This window comes from Pteropus vampyrus, unplaced genomic scaffold (genome assembly GCF_000151845.1).
Source record: "Pteropus vampyrus isolate Shadow unplaced genomic scaffold, Pvam_2.0 Scaffold39, whole genome shotgun sequence".
NCBI lineage: Eukaryota > Metazoa > Chordata > Mammalia > Chiroptera > Pteropodidae > Pteropus > Pteropus vampyrus.
Window position 1 is genome coordinate 1406296 of NW_011888820.1, and position 19415 is coordinate 1425710.

Consider the following 19415-nt stretch of genomic DNA (forward strand, 5'->3'; position numbering starts at 1 on the left):
CCCCACATGCTCACTTTTCTTTAAAGTCCACTAGGTCACGATTGGGCTACATAAGCTGTATGACATGAATGAGACTAATCTTAATATCTATTTTGATTTTTTACGTAAACACAGTGGAATCATCCAAAGGAGTGTTTTGCATTTCTTCCCATAACATAAGTGAAACTACTATTTTGCAACTGCCTTTAGAGTTTATTTATGAGCCATATAGTAAAACTATTTTGCAATTCACACTTGATATAATAATCTACTAATCCATACATGTATATTTTCCAATGTATTTTGCTGTTAAAAAATCAAATTCATCCTCAAAGGATAAAGATTTCTGGTAGTAACGAAAGCCAATATTCATCAGGTCCCGAAGGCTACTTTCGAGGGAAAGTTTCACATATTTTGAGCAATATGTATGTAGATGTTTTGAGAAATATGCATGTAGATCCTTAAGGGAACAATTTTGGGGTTTTCATGTTGACTTAAAAAAAGATTTAAAAAAAAAATCAGTCTACTACCTTTCGTTACACGTTGAATGTAGAAAGGAGGTAGGTCATTTCTTAGCTTCCCTCACTGCTTTGTGATTCTTTCTCTTTGCTTCAAGTGTTCCCATGAAAAGATATAAAGCTCTAACATTTTAGCATGTCAATATTGCTACTTTTAAAGCTGATCTAATATATCGTGAGTCAACACCCTTTGCATCAGTCAAATTTCCAGGTTAGACTTACAGTTATCATTAGCTCTGTTTATGGGGATACTTTCCCTCAGATTATACAGATTGGTGGTCATCTGATATGCCCTTCTATTTGTCTAGATATTCTAAGATGAGAGAGGAAGTTCAGAGTGATGTGGGAACAATTCTGTTCCCTATTTGGATCTGGGGAAGTTGAAGAAGCTGGCTAAGAAAGGACTGTGCCATATGGCACCTTCCTTGAGTTGCCATAACCTGTCAAGGACATGCATTGAATGTTTTTCCAAATGTTATTTTAGATTTCATATCCACTGAAGTGAAAACAGAAAAGAAAGCTTTTAACTAATATCGTCTGAGTATTTATAGACAGGGTAACAATTTTAAGCACCAAAATCACAGGCATAGTAGACTGTCCTGATCTAGCTGATCTGCTGAAGAAATGCCAAGATTTGACTACCTAAGTAATAGGGTCAACTGTTCTTCAGTGCAAGAGAAAGATTTATTGGATGTATACAACATTCTTACAGTACAAATGTATCACTTAACAAATGCTCTGCAATTTCTTCTCAGCCTTGTATGGTCAATTAGAGGAGCCAGTTTTGCTATGGCCAGACGAACCACCTCACTAATCCAATTGGTACCCAACTGCTGCTATTCTCACACTGCAATGATTAAGACATGCACCAACTTGTCTCTCTCCCCAAGAAACACTTAGAAGCCCACTATGTTTCTTTTCTTTATGTTTTTAATCAGCCTGAAGATGGATGATTAATCACTTGGAAATCTGCCACAAGTGATACCAGTGTGTTCCATGAAATGGGAAAAGGAAGGAGAACTGCTAGAAGTCCCATTGATGAGGTTTGCGCACAGAAGGCTAAGTGGTGATGGTATGTGTGAGAATAGTTAACTGTATATCTAGAACGTATAGCAGCAGCCAAAGACCACTTTATTCTCTCCCATTACCTTGAGCTCCTTACCTGCTGCTGGGTGACAGATGGGCACAGGAACCTCCTTCCTTTACCCACCCACAATATGGGTCTCTGGAGGCGATACAGGTTCTGCAGGAAGAGGATGACCATGAGCTACCTAGGACTCCTTTCTAAGCACTGTGGACTTTCTAATAGTCAATGAGGCAGGGTACATACTTTTTACACTTCCCATGTCGTTCGCACCGGCCAAGGGGAACCTTTATCACACAGGTGGAGAATGCAACGTACAGAGAGTTGCTTGCTTTGTCCAGTTGCATTCCCATAATCCTCTTGTCTTCTACTCCATCATAGCTGCATCTAATTTTAGAAGGCAGGATAATATCATTAATAGCCTCTCTTGGGTAAGTTCTCTTTTTCCTGCCATCTCCCTCACACACCACCTTCCAGCCCACAAAGTGATCTCTTAATCTGATCTAACTAAAGGTAAAACAGATCCTTATGCATGCATACACACACATACACTTAAACATACACATATGTGTATATCTATATAAACATTATTGGCGAGGAGAAAAAAATGCTTTTTATGTATTAAAAGAATTTTACAAATCATATTAAAAGCCACGTAAAAATGCATAAAATCTAAATCTGCCATGATTTTCTCTGAATGAAAGGGATCGTAATAACATAACAAATAATTACTAAGAAAGAAGCAAACATTCTACGTACTTTTCAGAGTTGTAAACGCTCATCTCCTCCAGGAAAAGGCTGTCATTTAGGAAACCACTGTTTCCTATCCTGGCCAAGAACTTCAAGATGATTCCCTTCTCTGATCCCAGGAAAACCACAGTGTGATTCTGATATGGCCCAGCAGCGGTGTCCACTGCAATTTTGGTCAGATGGTATCTAAAATGACAGGATCACATTTTTTTTTATCTCTTTGTTGATCTACCATCAAAGTGTCCCCTTTTTCACTTCAAACAATTGTGACATGGCTTTCTAGTAATAACCTCAAGAGAAATATATGCATGTAAATAATGCTCAAGCTGTTCTGGTGTGTTATTTCCATATGTAGAGCATTAGTATGGCTCCGAGGGGAAAAAGGAGGTATGTATATGTGGAGGCCAAGTTACATAATAAGTAGACAGCCAGAAGCATCCCAAACCACTCAGCAATTATTCCTTCCATGAGCAACAAGGAAAGGCTGATGTCTCCTATGAAGAGGAGAATAAGGGAACTTGTTTAACATTGAAAAGCAATGGCTCCCATTTTTCCATACTCTTCTTCTGAGGTGCAACATAATGTCAGATTGGAAAGCTTTCCAATTGCATGTAGAGGGACTGAGAATTCTAAATGATGTGCAAGTCAAACAAGATCCACTTAAAGCCAAAGGCAAAGGGTATCAATCTTGTCACAGGTCTAGAATATGTCCTACTGGGCATCCTCTTTCTCCGAAATCCATCAGCCATTCAACATTCCATGGATACCTATTTGTCTTAAGCACCACAGCAGGAACCAAAAAACATGGACTCTCCTGCAAGCACACTGTTTCCATCTCAAAGGCGAGGTATAATTCTTAGCATCTTACAATAAAGTCACGGTTTAAAAATGGTGGTAAAGTTAATATTTTCTTTGGTGATTGCCACAACTGGATAGTACTTGGGAAAGCCTATTGAATTATTTGGAAATAAGCTCTAAATAAATACAAGGAGTATTTAATGCTATCACAGATTCCAAATCAGCTATCCGTTTTTTTTTGTTGGCAACCACTTCAGATAACAAATGCTAAAGTATGACTCCTTCACACTGGTAAACTTGTGTAAATGCTTCGTTTGTCCATGCTCCATTTGACAGCTAACAACCCAGTCATGATGCTTGGATGGAATCAATGCTTGGGTTGAGTCTGCAGCATGTTTTGCGACCATATCCAACCAAACAAGCATCCACATCCCTTGACTTATTCTCCTTCACCGCTCTTCTACTTTTGTACAGATTGGATTAATGGATTAACCCGGAAGGAGCTAACTTTGTTTCCTCTAATTGCTGGCATGTGTCCAATTATCCGGAAAATACTGGAACTCCTCTCACTGGAAATGTGGTGATGGGGGTTTGGTGTCATCCACCGAACTGGGCAGCATTTCACAGCTGAATCAATGCTCAGGATAACAAGATGTTTGTGGCATTTCAAAACAGGATTCATTGATATGAGCCTGAGATGGAGTGAGAAATATCCACTCAGGACATGGCTGCTTGACACCCACCTGACCATCGTCCTCAGGAACCATGGCCTATTGATGACAGAAGGCACAGCCTCATCCATGAGCGGGTGCGTTTTGATGAAGTTCAGCGTATCATCAGGAAACTCATTGGAGGTTGTATATTTTTCCAAGGAGGGTGAGCCAGCGCAGCAACCTGGCCTGAAAGGGGACAAAAAGAGGGGGGTTATTTCATGCCTTATGGCACATTCTTTGAATGAACTGCTTCTCTAAGCATCTTGCATGCAGAAAAATGTGCTGTAGGCCGAGAGGAGGAAGTCGAACAATGCTGAATGCCACCAAATAAAATGTGATTAGATTTCCTTCAGGCCACCTCCTCATTTTTTAGAGGAGCCTCAGACAGGGCAGTTCAGCCTTGGCTGGGGGCAATTTGGCTTCCTCCAAAAAGCACAAACGAACCTCATAAACAGTGATGGAGCCTAAAACAAGTTGGGGAAGTGTGGTTTCTACAAATCTCAGGGACTGCTGTACGTGTCCTAAAATCCTGCTAGAAGTTCTTGAAGCATTTGCTCTACAAAGAGAATTAAGCTGACTTTTCCACAAATGAAAACAAAGGTATTCAGAATGCCACCACCATTCAGCATATGTACCAGCAAGACCCCATGTAACCATCTCTCATTTGGGGAGGGGTGGTCAGAGAACATTTGGGTTTTGTTTTTTATTGATGTTTTTGTTTGATTTGAGCAGGTATGAAAAGCCAATTACACTAAAGATTCTCTCCTGAAAGGTCCTTTCCTTATTACTGAACAATGACATGAAAATTCATTTCTACAAGAAAGTCTATGGTTTTAGGAGTCAAGGGACATCTCAGTAAAGTCAGATCAGGGAAACACTGACACCATTCCTGTCCTGATACCTGGTTTGCCCACTGGTGCAGGAGAGGAAATTGGACCCTGATAACAATGGCCTACCTAGCCCCATGTGCATGCTGTCTCATGGTACAAACCCAGCCAGCCCTGTGAAAGCATACTAAGGTCTGCAAGGGACAGGAGGCAGGCACATGGAAAGATGAGGGTAAACACACTGCCATCAGTAGAAAATCACTTAACATACATTTCCTGGTGATAACAGGAAATGGTGATGGCTGACACCATTTTATACGGAAAGAACATATTACATAAATTCCCCCCTGAAACCTGATCCCTTAAGCTTACTTAATTCCCCTTCCTGCTTACCTGGAAGGTAGCTAATAATTCCAGGCACTGACTTAGAAAATCTGAGGTTGCCAGGGTGTGCTTTTTGTACCTAGTTTGTTCTCCATAAGTCGCAGAGTATGCACATGCCAGATAATTCAAATGAAGAAGACAGATGGACTAGGGGTTTCTCCCCTGTGTATAGTGGTTATCTAAGTTAGTTCAATTAAATGCATCAGGCTAGGTATTTTGCGTGGGAGACTGGAGGTTAGAGGAGATAGTTGGAAACCAAAAAATTAAGAAGACATTGGGCTTCCTTCCAGAGGACCACAAATTCAGTGGCGGAAGCTTGACACACAGGGATATTTCTATGCAACTTAGATTGCAAATGCTATAATGGAAGTATGCAGTGTGTGCCATATAAAGAGGGTAGGTAAAAGGCTGGGGGAGAGTTTTTTCCAGTGCCAATTAGAAAGAATGAATTAACTGCTTTAATGTGAGTATTTGAAGGGGATTACATAGGACCAAGAGATCTCTGGACTATCTCGGGATTACGTAGGACCAAGAGATCTCTGGACTATCTCTGGATGATAGGTTCCCCATGAAAGCACATTTTGGGGAGAGAGGAATCTGCACTGCATTTGGGCCCCAAACAGACCAGAACTTGGCAGACCAGAGACATCTTAGGGGTCCGCTGTACCTTCTGGTCACTTCTTGCCCTAGGCCCAGAGTCTTGATTCAGCTCTGATCCAGCCTGGTCACAAAATCTTTGGAACACCATTTATATTTCACATTTTATTAGAGAGTAAAGACGTGAGTCTCTCAAACTGAAGGGAAGCAGGGAGGAGTGGTGTGAATAATCTATCCAGTTATGTGAACTTGCACAATATATTTTATACCTCTCTGGGCCTCAGTTTTCTCAGCTATAGACCACTGGGGCTGGCTGGACCAGATGGTTCCTATCATTTTAGGATTATACTGGATAAACCACAGATATAGAGATTAAGTGAAAGACTAGAGAGTCATCGTTTTAAATATAACTACAGAGAACAATGAATCTTGCTTAAGTGGATGAGGGCAAATGACCACATAGGCTTTTCTATTGTTCTGGCATTTATAACTGTATGGCTAGAATGGAAGGCACTTGTGTGCAGTTCAAAAGATGTTCATTGTCGGAGGAGCAAGCCGTACCATTTCTAGAAGTTTAAAATAGCCATGTAAATATTTGTACCTACCTTGGCTTAGGCACTCGATCGTCAGGAACTGGTGTCCATGTAGAATCTGGAGACTTCTGTTCTTTGAATCTCCCAGTAAAAACACTGGCAATGTCAAGCATGTCATAGGCACAGACTGCAGACCCAGGGATGCTGAAATGTGACATTCACACATAGTGTTATGCAACAGGTACATATGCAGCTTGGAAAACATACTTCAAAGAAAATTTCCTATTATGGACAGTTGAAATTTAAAGTTCATACTGAGAATACAATAAATATAAGGGATCCTAGTAAGGAGAATGTTTCTGTGAATCAAATTTGCATCAGTGGCTGAAAGAAAGACTAGTTATAGCAGACTCAGAGAGAAAAAAAACTCTTCATGTCTTTATCACTTCTGGAACCACTTTTCTTTAGGAAGAATGGTTGAACTGGTAAGATTTAGAAGTTGCATGAATTCCCTGATATTAATTATCAGGCAATAACCCAAACATAAAAATCTTTGGAAAACATTCTATATCTAATATTTGTGACAATTTGAAGTAAAAGTGCCCCTACTGTCCACCTGCTGCTCCTCTGGATTTGGTTCCTCAAGCTAAGGACTCCAGGAGTGAGAATGCACGTATGGGGAACCCACGAATATTTTATGTTAGTCACTGTACATTTCAGTTTTTGTTTCCTGTTTATTTGCATAAGACCGAACAATTTAAGTCTTAAAGCACCAATACTTTGCAAATAAAGTGCTCAATTAAGTACTAAATAATGACGGTAATCTCTACCTATAATTACATTCTTGTCTGGCACTCCTAGAAGGATTTTGGGATTTTTTCATCAATGGTGGGAGAATTATTCATTCATCTTGGTACATTGTTTGAACCCATGTTTGTTTTTGACTATGGTTGTTCCTTGATTTTGATCAAATAAATTGCAAGCACCAGCTGGCCAGGAGTTTTAATCAGGCTTTGAGGTGGTGGGCTGACGCATTACAGCAGCAGCCGGGGCAAGGTGAGGCTGGCGCTTTGCAATGTGGGAACGTCATCCAGCGCAAAGAGAATGATTTAGTCTGGATGTTGCAAATGTTGAAAGGATATGGAAATCACTTCATCAGTGATTAGAAGAACTTTATGCTATCTTTAATTTCATAACACAATTATTTAAGTATTACCAGTAAAGCAAGAAATAAAGGATTACAAAGCTTATTTAAAACAAGGTGGCTGGAAGAATTTTAAAGTATTTTTAAATTAATAGTAGTAGTACATTTTTAAAGTAGTGTGTGTATATACACACACGCACACATCATTTATAGAACTGAGTGAAAAAGACAGTGATCTCCACTTGTTTTGAGGACTATAGCATTATTTATTTAATTTTGTAAGACTCTCTTCATATCTCCCTTTCCTTAAAGTAACAGATACACATATTTATTTTAAATATTAAGAAAAATAGGACTAATTTTGAAGTATTTGATGAGGCATCTCTTAATTAAAGACGCCCTAGGATTTTATAATCTTACCAAGGTTAGAATCACATGTGAAATCCTTTCTTCTTCTTTCTCTACTATACTCCTTCCCTCCTTCCTTTCATCTTTCTTTCATTCCTTTCTTCCCACCTTCTGTTCACCTTCTGGAATCACTAATCTCAAGCAGTAAATGCTCAGTAAATAACATAGTGTCCTGTTCTCAATTGACTCAAAGTTCATTGTGGAGGCAAATGACAACGATAAAAATAACAACGGCTACTCCAGGACAGTCTGATAGGAGCAGTATTTAAAGAGGTATGCACAGGGTCTCATGGGAAGTGACTCGAGCTGAGTTTTGGAGTGTCCCAGGGTTTCACTGGGACATTGAACAGACATTGGTTGAATGATGGGCAAATTTTGCAGAGATCAGGGCATCAGCAAGCATGGTATGTTCAAGACAGATCTTAGCTCCAGTAAGCCTGTGGAGCTGGAGGGGGAGATAGGCCAGACCACGAGGGAACTTGTGTGCCATGCCAAGGAACTTGAGCTTTGTCCTCACAGCAAAGAGGAGCACCTAAAAGGTTGGAAACAACCTGACAGTGACTGAATTTGTATGAGTGGAGGATAGTGTGGAGAGGGATGAAACCGGAGTAAAACCAGAGTGTGACTGTTCATTTATAAACAAAAATAGATATGTGTATTTTTACCATTTTCTGATTTGACTGAACAAATATGTTTCTGAGACTCCATTAGCATGCACTAATTGGATGTTTCCTAAGGGCCTTTTAAGAGAACCCTTTAAATGGAGTATCTGCAATATGCAAGAATCTACTGCTGTAATCACAAAGTAACTCATCCCCTCAAAAACAAAAAACAAAAACTAGAAGTGTGTGCTGAAATTCCACTAGCTCCTGCATTCTCATATGCCAAGACAGCATTCTTTTTCAATAAGCCTAGATACTTGGGTTCTGAAGTCTGGACAATCAGGGCCTGATTTGTTAAATATTTTTTATTCTCGAATCTAAAAAAAAAAAAAAAAATCCCTACAGATAGTTGAAATTTACTTAAATCTAACTGAGTGCCTTTTACTGCACATGGGTTCATATTTTCATATATCTTCAGTGGGGAACTCTTTGATTCTCGCCCTCTACATAACTGAGGAACATTATTTCATCCTTTAGCTTGCTCTGTTCTGGGCTCTACCCAATTCTAAAGCATTTCTTTCTAGATGCTATACTCCAGTCTCATGTGTGTGCCTGTCATCTAGGCACTCATCAAGTTCTTAAAAAGTCTTTGTAAAAAGGATAACCCAACCCCCCAAATCCCACAGTGTTGTTCCTAGAGGAAGAATATATAGAACATCCAAAGTTCTATATAGAAATGAGAATATAGTATACGTGTTTAGATTTTGTGACCATGAGGGGGGTTATGATCATTTTTATACAACAGCGTTAAGACTCTTGAGGTCTGGTAGAGCTGAGTACCAGAGAATCGAAATACCTGCCTGCCTTTTGTTCTTTAAACTTCACATATTTCCACTGCTCCAGGAATAATGACTAGTGTATCACTGAATGGTTAAAAGTCTTAGCTTAACAAATATAAAAATAGGAATGAATAGCTGACAGTAAGTATTTCTAGATACAGCATTTGATGACTTATAAATCCTCACTCGAGCCCTCCAGAGGTCAGATTGTGGCGCTGTGGCTGGGATCCAGGTTTTTCTGACCGGATAATACCCAGAGTCCCTTAGGTGGGACTCAAGATGGACTCGTCTGAATCCTAACTTTCACTCGGTAACATTTTAATAAATTTCCAGTGATTTACTCCAAAACTTACCAATCCAGTTGTAGAAATATTAAAAGTCAAACAGAATGTTAGATGGCCTAGGAAGAGAATGGAGAAACATTCTTGAGTTTGAAACTGCCTCTTCTATCTACTGACTAGCTGGACCAGGTACTATAATTGAGTTCAGTTTCCTCAAGTATAAAAAGGGGGCAAAAGTATTCAGTTTCCGGGATTACTGGGGTGGTTGAGAAATAACACATGAAGTGTTTATACATGAGGCCTATAATTAGAAGATATTGTCATAATTTACCTAATTACTTTCCCTAAAATCCTAATCTACTAATGCTTATAAGTTACTGTTAATTTATTGACGAGATCTCAGTGTTAAGTGCTTCTTATAGTGAATGGCAATTTTTCCATCCATTGTGAATCTTGCGTATTAGAAGACACCTGGGAAAAGGAAGCCGGGAAGAACTGATTAGGTCAACACAGCCAGGGCATGATTACCTGTTATAAGGTGTGGAAAAGGTTGCCAGGACAACATCATGGCCATTAATACGAATCACGTCTGTAACCGCCTGGAGTATGTTGAAATAAAAATGAGAGTCTCCAGGAACTGAGCAGTTCAGGCGAGCCTTAAGGAAAGATGTCCACTGTTTCTCCAGGACTCTTTGAGACCCTCCCATGTCATTCTTACAAACCTGAGCCACTCTGGGGAAAACTACCTGCAGAAGAAAAACATACATGGAAAATGAAATGCACTCACTTTTTGAGGCAATCTTAGTAGAATTTGCCTTTCTTTGAAAATAGAAACAGAACAACAAGGTGCTTAATTTAATCCCGTGTTTCTAAAATCAGTAGCAAAAAAAGGAAAAACTCAGCATTGGAACAGCATGTTTTAAAAGATAAGGCTGTGGCATTTAATACAGAGCCATAAATCCTTCAGGGGATCAGCTCCCAGCCACATAAACTCATTTCCATACAGACTGCTTAGCTTTTTATTTCCTCAAACAAAAGCACACTTTGTATGCACCATCTCTGCCATCCTCACAAGCTGCCTTTGGGCCCCGAATCTCATACTCTGGCCTTGAATCTCATACTCTGAATTCTTCTGATTCTGCAAGCCACCCTGGCATTGAATTCGTGCCTTCCAACTTAGTGACCTTGATCTACTTTCTGGTAAAAATAACTGAAATGAACATACTGTAAGTGTTCTTTTGCTTTATTCAATAAATATGAAACTCAAGACCCGCAGTTTGCTTAAAGATACTGGATATTTACTCTGTATGGGGCAACTCAATTAAAAGAAGAAAACTGTTGAGTATACCTAGAAACCACATCTCAAGATACTTGAAACTCAGTATGAATTCAACCAAAGATCTGTTGATTACATTTTCAAAAGAAATATTTAAGAGGTTCCCTATAATCTGTTACTATTCTGAAAAAGAATGCAGGGCTTTGAGGCAACACAGTGTTTCACTTCTACCATTCTTTGGAGCCTCTCAAAATGATGATCTTGTCATTAGTTTCATGGTTCCTATTTCAAGGCCATTCATAACAACATTGGTCCAAAAGTGAGACATGCTCCCCTCTTACCTTCCCCATGGAGTTGTACTCCACTGCTATTTCCCTGAAGAAGAAGTAGATATAGTTTCCATAGTCCACCGCTTGGACAAAGTATGGTTCTGTGGACAAATTGGGAACTTTAATTGGGGACATGTGACACAGAATTAAAAGAACTTTAATCAGTTGCCACCAAAGACGTTATTAATTAAAAGTGTAGGGCCATTAGACATTTGGTTAACACTAAATGTCTAATGGTTAACACTAAATGTATCTAACATTTCTTAAGACTTCACACATGCAAGCATTGGTGATTTCAGAAAGCATTTGAGCCTACAAATATGTATGTTTCGGAAGTGGTCGCAACCAACAATGAAGACCAAAGGAGGATCGCATATCTCTGTAACTTTATTTTCCATGATGGTATACCCATATTACAGAAGGGATTTTGTACACATCCGCTTGTCAACCCTGACTCATACAGGGTTGTGAATCGTTTTTTTTTCTGTTTGCCACCACCTCCGATCCACTACTCCCTTCTATGAATGAAATGTTCAGTTCTTTTCATTTGGGATTCTGAAATGAGAGTTTGAGGCAGGAAAAGATGAATGTCATGTATTCTCTTGTAGTGGTATTGGTAGTTTTGTTAATAATCCAGAAACTCATGGGAAGTGAAAGAGGGAGGTAAATAAATCAGTTGAGGCAAAAGATGCAATTTCCACCTTCCTGTCTGTCAGAAGCCATTACTAAAATGAAACTACAGTCTGGTTCTTCGGGACTCTCAATCTCCCTCAAGACATGTATCTCCTCCACCTCCCTTCTTTTCTTCTTTTAATTTGTTTGTTCACCTTTCAACCATTTTGAATCGTGCTTGACCGTCCGTAGGGTTGGGCTGTCTCCAAGACTCCGGTAAATAACCGCATCGATGGCAAGGAAGTCAGTCACTGTGGCTGAGTATAGTTTTCCATCTTGGAAGAAAAAGAAAAGAGGTGGATGGGGTGGGAGCAGGACAGAGGGCATGGGGGAATAATAGAGACATCCCCCAGATTGCTCTCCTACATCAGGAAAATGAGATAGGACAACTGGGGAAATTCCAAGAGTCGCTGGGAAAATATTTGGCCCACATTCCTAACCATTTTAAATTGAGATCGTGAGAGATGAAACATTTTTCATTTTTAAATTGCATGGCAATTTCTAAGCTGCAGCAGCTCATGAAACAGGGTGAACGAAAAATGTTGTTTGCTTCAGTTAATTAGATGGTCCTTGACTGAAGTCCCAAGGCCAAGGCCCCTTGGACACTGCTGCTGCAACCACACTGTGGTATAGCTGGGAAGTGGATTAGCTGGGAAGCCAGGGAAAGCTAGAAACTGATTGTATCACCAGAAATTTTTAAGTTCAAGCAGAAGTAATGGAGTCCTCAGATTGAACGGGTGAGGGGAGTTGAAGAAGGGGGATTCAAAAACAGAGAGGAGCTGACTTATTTGCTATGCGTACCCTGACACTCACTGCTCCTCTTTGCCTAAGTCTGAGAGCAACTAAACCCTGCCAATCTAGCTAAATTAGAGAGACTGGCTTCGGTATTTTCAAAATCATAAACTGAAAACATTCTGACATACAAGATGCCAAAGCAAAGAAAAAAGGGGGAAAGGGTTACACTGAGTTCAAACTGCCTTTCTTTATGAATTCATGCTTTTTGGGAGATATGCTTAAGAGACCGAATTAGACTAAAGATTAATCCCTAAAACTTTTGGTTATTTTCCTGGGTTAGCAAACGTTCTCCATGCAAATAATCAAATGGGATATTTTAGAATAGCAAAATCTATGTAGATGTAATAGAAACAATAATTACATTTCATATTACTAAAAATTACTTCCTTGGTCCATTTTTAGTGGATTACATATCTTTTTAAATTAATATGTCAAAGTGGCCTATGTATAATATAGTATTTTTTAAGCTCTTTCATTTGTAGGAAAGCATAATGGTTAAAAAAAATAAAAGCTTATCCAAACATACCTAAGCAGAATTCTTGATGTCTACCTTTGGTCTTAACTGAAATTTGCTCGGGTTCAATTGAGAGTTGTCTTCATATATGCATTATTAACAGCCATATATCAGTAAGTGTTGACTCTTTGGGTTTAGATTTGAATTGCAAGTAGCAGACCTTCTATTGATAAACCTGTACCTATAAAATCACAACTTTTATTAAAGAGTCATAGCCCCAGGTCATACAGATATATCTGAGGAGTGGGGGAGTAGCGAAAGGTGGTGGTGTGTGTGTTTCTTCCTCTGACCACTCTCCAGTGTTTTTTTTTGTTTGATATTAAACACTGGGTATCTTGCCAGAACTTTTACTTGTAAAACAGAGCACTATTCTGGAACTCGTGCTAATATGACAACCATTTAGTTGCAGCAAGAATCTTCAGTTAACAAGGGCTGAGCATGTGTGAGGTTCCCAACATTCCAATGAACACTTATTCAAATATACCTGTTGGGGCCGGGGAGGGGCAGCCATAGTATTGTCTCATGTGGCTTGCTTATATAACTCCTGGAAAGTTGGTGCCTTAGTAAATACTCTGCCTACTTTCCCCTTTCTACTTCATGCTATAACAAGTCCTCTTTTTAGTTTACAGTTAAATTCTCCACTGCAGCCTACATCCTGCGGTACCAAGTAATTCAAGTTCAAGTACCAGGATGGTGCTATAGTGAAAGTTATGCACTTGAGAATATACTCAAGCATCTCTTTCTATTGGGCTTGCTCCTGCCCAGGCTGACGGAGGTTTACAAGACTTTGTGTTTCTTTCAGTGCTGCTTTCCAGTAGTATTGTGCTCTAACTTTGAAGGATAGGGGGGCAAGGGACCTTTTCTTCTTAATTTGGCACAAGCCGTTTCTATGTTCTGTGTCTGTAGATTCAGGACCACAAATGATGACAATGAGGATGAGGTTCAAGGAGCTAATCTCGACTATAATCAAAGCCCTAAAGTTCCCCATCTAGCTAGGATGTAGCAGCTTTTAGTTTTTGTAATGGAAATTATAGCTAATTGCTGTATTATATGCTATAACAATCACTATTATACCAACACTTTTCCCTATATCCACCTCCACATACACAGCTGGCAATGAATTCCTAAACAAATTCCTAATTACACACACACACACACACACACACACACACACACACACACACCCAATCTGAAAATGATGGCTTATTTGCTGCTGCTTTATACTCTTTGCAATGGATGGAAGGGGTGAGGATGGGGAGAACGGGTCAGCCTAAGCTAATCAGCACTGTCCTCTCTGCCACTACAATTTTTCCATCAGGGAAAGGTACGTAACCCAGTCAGGTCAATTATATTTGAGAAGGTGTTAGCTGGAAACTTGGAAATATGTGGCCTCACCGCTTTGAGAGCTTCCATAAACCTTCTTTTGTCTGTTTCCATCTCTCTTCTATATGTGGACAAGAAGATATGTGGCCCTAATTGGGGCTGGCAGGCATCCCCTGACTGTGAGAGCAGCCAGCCTCTCTCAGAAAAGAAAATAGGAGAGAGTAAGAAATGAAAAGGACCTGAGTCCTAGATGATATTATAGAATTGCTCAATCAAACCAACTCCTACCTTAAATAATCAACCTACACCAGTGGTTTGAGATGGGATTTTCTATTATTTGAACTCGAACAGGCCTTAACCCATATGTCACATGTCCAGAGCAAAGCTGGCAGCCTTTTCTAAAGGCACAAACGCAAAAGTGTGGCAAAGACTTCTTTTAAGAGGCAAAAGTGCAATTTCTATACTAATTTCAAATGGAAAAGGCTTTCTTAATTACAGTATTCACCAGAGAAACAAAGTACAATTGTGACTCTGCGAATCCTCCAGAGCAGGTTTGCAGCGACAGGTAGAACACGCAAAAGCAAATGCAATGAGAAGAAATCGAGTCATTTACCTGCAAATAGTGCAATGTTGGCTTGTTTGGCATCATAAGGGCATCTGGCCATTCCACTAAATTCATCCCCCAAAGCTTCCAAAGTATCCATCTAAATAAAATAAAAAGACTTAATTAGAACAATAGCCAACAGTAGTAATAGCAACTAATATTTATAAACCACTTAATGATCTAAGTAATTCATATGCATGGTGCAAATAATCTTCAGATACCCACTGAAATAAGTTTATTGGTTTCAAAGGAGGAAACTGAGGTTAAGAGATTAAGTCACTTGACTGAGATTTCTAGCTAACAGAGTCTGAAATTCAATCATGTCTGCTTGACTCTTTACCATTACGATAGATTCCCATATCCTTCTGAAATGCTCTGGAAATAAGTGTCTTCTCCTTGGAAAGAGAATTTTTGAGGCAATCACCAAGAAAACTTATTTCCCTCCCTTTTTCACTCCCTTCAAATTATCTGTTGAGTCATGAACTCTGCAGAGAATGACCTCAGTTTCTGGTTTTGTTTTGCCTGAGGAGTCCTGCCTTTGAGGGTTAAATCCCAGGAGAAGACACTGAACTCTTCTTTGGGTTACCTGGTAGAATAGTATGGCATCAGCAAAGGTACAAAAACACAAATGCAAGCAGAGCTCAGGTGGCCTTTTGCACTTACTGAGAAACATGTCCCAGCCTCCGATCATGTAGGTGCGAATGAGAGCCCCAGAACTTGAGAGGCCCACACAAGTCAAAGGCACTGGGGAGTGGGGCTGCTGCTTGACTCTGTCTCCAAGTGCCCACCCAGGCCTTGCTCCTGTATGCTCAAGGTTATTACTGTGTTGCCAGTGAGTTTTGTTTGTCCATCTTAGTATGTTTGAGAAAATGGAAAGAAAGAAGAAACTGAGCACTATTTAAAATGAGAGATTACATGTGAAAACCTAGATTCCTTGCTTCTTTTGAACAAGTGGTAAAATCAATTGAGGCCCTTCTTAGCTAAGTGGGAGCACTAAGCTATAGCTGAGTAATGGACAGCCCTGCCATTACTTCAAACAAGCAAACAGTACCAAGGCCCTGTCACTCACAGAATGTATTGACTTCCTGCTTACTTCACTCCTACTGCCTACCTGGCCCCACAGGCATTTGCAGGAGTGGCAAAGCTTTGCTAGCTGTTCACCAAATTCCACTAAGCTACACATTCTATCCCACCTAGCAGTTAGGTGTGGTCACATGACAGCTCTGGCCAATGGAATGTGATTGTAAGGCTCTGTATACACTACCTCTAGATCTTGTCGCTAAAAACCATCCAGGGTCCTCTATTCTTGTTCTCTTTCCACATTCTTCCCCTAGACATAGAGGATCCGAGACCCTAGGAGATGGCAGAGGTCTGATCAGGATGGAGGTTGGCCTTCTGAATAACCTCATAGACTAGAACCTCTGTCACCGACCCACAGTTGACTGTGATGTGAGCAGGAAGTGAACTTCATTTGGTCAGCCACTAACAGTCAGTGGTTGGCCCACCTTGACCAGTGATTCTGTGGTTTCACCTTCTACCTCATGGTCTTCTTCCTGACACTATGAGATCTTCCTAGCATTTAAACCTCAGTACCACGGAGTCCATAAAATGATCTCGTCCACATTTTTAATGTTTTCTAACCCTTCTGTGATTCAGTCTTCTTTATAGTTTTAGGGTATTTTGTTTATCATCTGGCAATTGCACATTTTGACCAGATAGGAAAACTGAAAGAAGATAAACCTAAGGTAGCACTGCTGTTGAGAAAGTATCCACGGAAAGGCCTTTAGCGCTAAATCAAGGTAACTTAAATCAAGGAGCTCAGAGTCACTGCCTAGGAGGAAAGAGTGAGGTTCTTACTGAGCAGCCATTAATGTCATCCAATCCATTGCGCCTTTTGCCGTAAACCTCCAGAAACCATTTCAGGGATTGACAGGCCTTCTCTAACTGTAACCATTTGAGATAGATCTTATTGAAGCCATCCTATTTGTCTTTACTGTAGTTGAGAATCATATAAAGCAGTTGTGTTTAAAACATGTATTTTTGCAGTAAAGATGTTCAAATCAGACATGCTCTAAGGCAAATGTACTCTTTCCCCCAGCACGTTTTTCTGAAAGTCTTTTCCTGATATTTTATTCCAATGAGAACTTCCTGTTGAACTGAGTCTATGGGTCTGGCAAGTATTCAGAAGTGATACTTAGTACACACTGATGTAACAAAAATGTCCTTATCCCTACCAGTGCACAGAGTAATTATGGCAATGGGGAAACAACACACAAGGGAGGGGGCATTTTAAAAATATATCGACTTCTAAAAAAGTGGTCAATAGCTGTAGCTAGTCAAAAGCAGGAAGCACTGAAGAATTAATATATTGGTTTGTGGGTTTAGAAAGGTTCAGAGACAAAACAATGCCACAATGAAATCCTCTTTCCATGAAGAACTAATCCTTGCATTAGTCATCAAGTCTCAGACTTGACAGCAGCCCCTGGGAATATAAATCACTATAGGGTACAGATAATTATACTAAGAACTAGCCTGACTTTTGCAAAAGTTCAAGAGGTTTAGAGAACAGGAGAGCATAGGTATGGAGTATAACAGTTTTAGATTTATAGTGGGCAGCCTTCACAATTCTTCCCCAGATAATCTTATTTGGTGCTATAATATTTCTAACACATTTGGCCTACTTTTGTTATAAAAACTATAGAAATAAGGGCATGCAGCAGAGGCACAGACCAAAAATTTGTCACCCTCCTGCTTCAAGATAGTCTAATCAAGTTGATGCTTCAACACTATGGGACCTGGAATTCTCAGAGGAAGACTGGTAATAGTTTTTGCTTTGAGCCTTTGGTCCTCGTCTGTTGATAAAAAACACTTAAGAGAGAGGCTGTCTCTTCTCTCTGAAGCCAAATACATTCTGTCCCATATCATCAGCATCGTTCCACTGTGTCCCTCTGTCTAAACACTTTTCTGAGCAATGTCAAGGGTTCTCACGACCGTGCACCGTGATAGGCATATAGATGGGGGCCACGTGGGAAGAACATCTTGTCTGTGGCTTCTGAGAGGCTCAGGCTCCTGGAACATGTTTCAGCAGGTGAGGCTACAAGTGAGAGGTGAAGGTATCACTATAGGTGAGGCATCCTGGGGAATGAAACATGTGTGGGAAGAATGAGCTAGATCATTCACGGCCTGCGTATCACAGTGCCAAGAAAACCTGTAATTTGTCATAAAAGATCGCTTTCAAGCTAGGGAATTCGTTGGGATTTGTTAGAAGCATTAATCTTAATGAGTCCTAAACAATGACAAACAGGGATGGAATATTAAGTGGTAGAATTAAAGTCAAATCTTCAGCTGTCTGCTCTTACTGTCGAGAATAAAGGTTTGACTGGAGTGGCTGCCTCTCTTAAAAATTGAAAGGATCCTGTCATTATTTAAATTTGATATTTTACGATAGTATTTTTTACATGTATTTCAGTTTTAAAAAATATTACATTAAAAATATCATTTATTTTTGATTACTTAGCGTTTTTGATGCCCTTAACGTTTTGTACCCAAGACGAGGGCCTCACTTGCCTCACTGTAATCCCGGCCCTGCTGGAGCCCATTTCCAAGCATAAGATGGGAGGTGAGCAGGAGGATGAAACAGACCCTCGCTTCGATGTCTATGCCGAGGCAGAGGGTCTTTTAAAACTGTCAAAGCAAAGGCTGCTGAGCCCTGTGGTTCTGATGCCTTTTTTCATTCTTCACACAGCAGAATTTCTTCACCTTATGCTGATGAAACCCCAATCTTTTGTTCTCCCCACATATCTCCCTAAATAAAGGCTTACCCATCCATCTTGTTGTTAGATATTTCTGTTCATGTCCCATAAGCATTGCCATCCACAGTGCTAAACATACAGTGTGGAAAACTGAACCCCCAACTTCTCACTGCCCTGCTCAACCCCACCGCTCTCCCTTTATTCCATCCACTCACCTGAGAGGCAGCCTAGCGATCATTCTTAACTCCTCTCTCTCCTTATCCAGTATTTCTTATCAATTATGAAGTCCTACTGGTTTTTGTCACTTAAATATTTCCTGAATCAACTCTCTTCCCTTCATCCCTGGGGCCACCTACCTCTTCAGCCTCTTTTTTGTCATCACTTATTACTTCACAGCCCAACACTCTTCCCAAATAGAGTTCTTCACGTTCAATAGACTCTTTCTTACTTACTCCACACCTTTGTTCATGCTGTGCCCCCTACGTGGACTGTCCTTCTCTCTTCATTTGGCTAACGTCTACTTCTTTAAGACAAAGGTTAGGCATTATCTCATTCACTATTTATCCCACAAAAACGAATCGAACACCAGTTTGGAGATACTATGTCAGGTTCTATCAAAGTTTTGGTCCCTGTCTCACATAGCTTCTGGGCTTCTTCTAGGCTGGGGGCGGTGGTGTTCCATATGCAGCGGGG

General features: G+C 40.1%; 1 protein-coding gene across 6 annotated transcripts in view; it reads right to left on the bottom strand.

Annotated features, from left to right (window-relative positions):
- Window positions 1–19415, bottom strand: part of SEMA6A (semaphorin 6A) — a 121668-nt gene that overhangs the window by 31695 nt on the left and 70558 nt on the right. For 4 of the 6 annotated variants that reach the window (XM_011358264.1, XM_023529562.1, XM_023529563.1 and 1 more), the window contains 9 exons: window positions 14980–15070; window positions 11890–12009; window positions 11075–11163; window positions 9986–10203; window positions 6256–6387; window positions 3873–4028; window positions 2341–2517; window positions 1828–1968; window positions 1660–1740 (listed from right to left, as the gene is read on the bottom strand). In XM_011358264.1, the coding sequence (XP_011356566.1) occupies window positions 1660–1740; window positions 1828–1968; window positions 2341–2517; window positions 3873–4028; window positions 6256–6387; window positions 9986–10203; window positions 11075–11163; window positions 11890–12009; window positions 14980–15070 (1205 nt within the window). Of the gene's footprint in view, window positions 1–1659; window positions 1741–1827; window positions 1969–2340; window positions 2518–3872; window positions 4029–6255; window positions 6388–9985; window positions 10204–11074; window positions 11164–11889; window positions 12010–14979; window positions 15071–19415 lie in introns of those variants that run through there. The other 2 variants (XR_002779852.1, XM_011358265.2) reach the window with 2 other exon arrangements.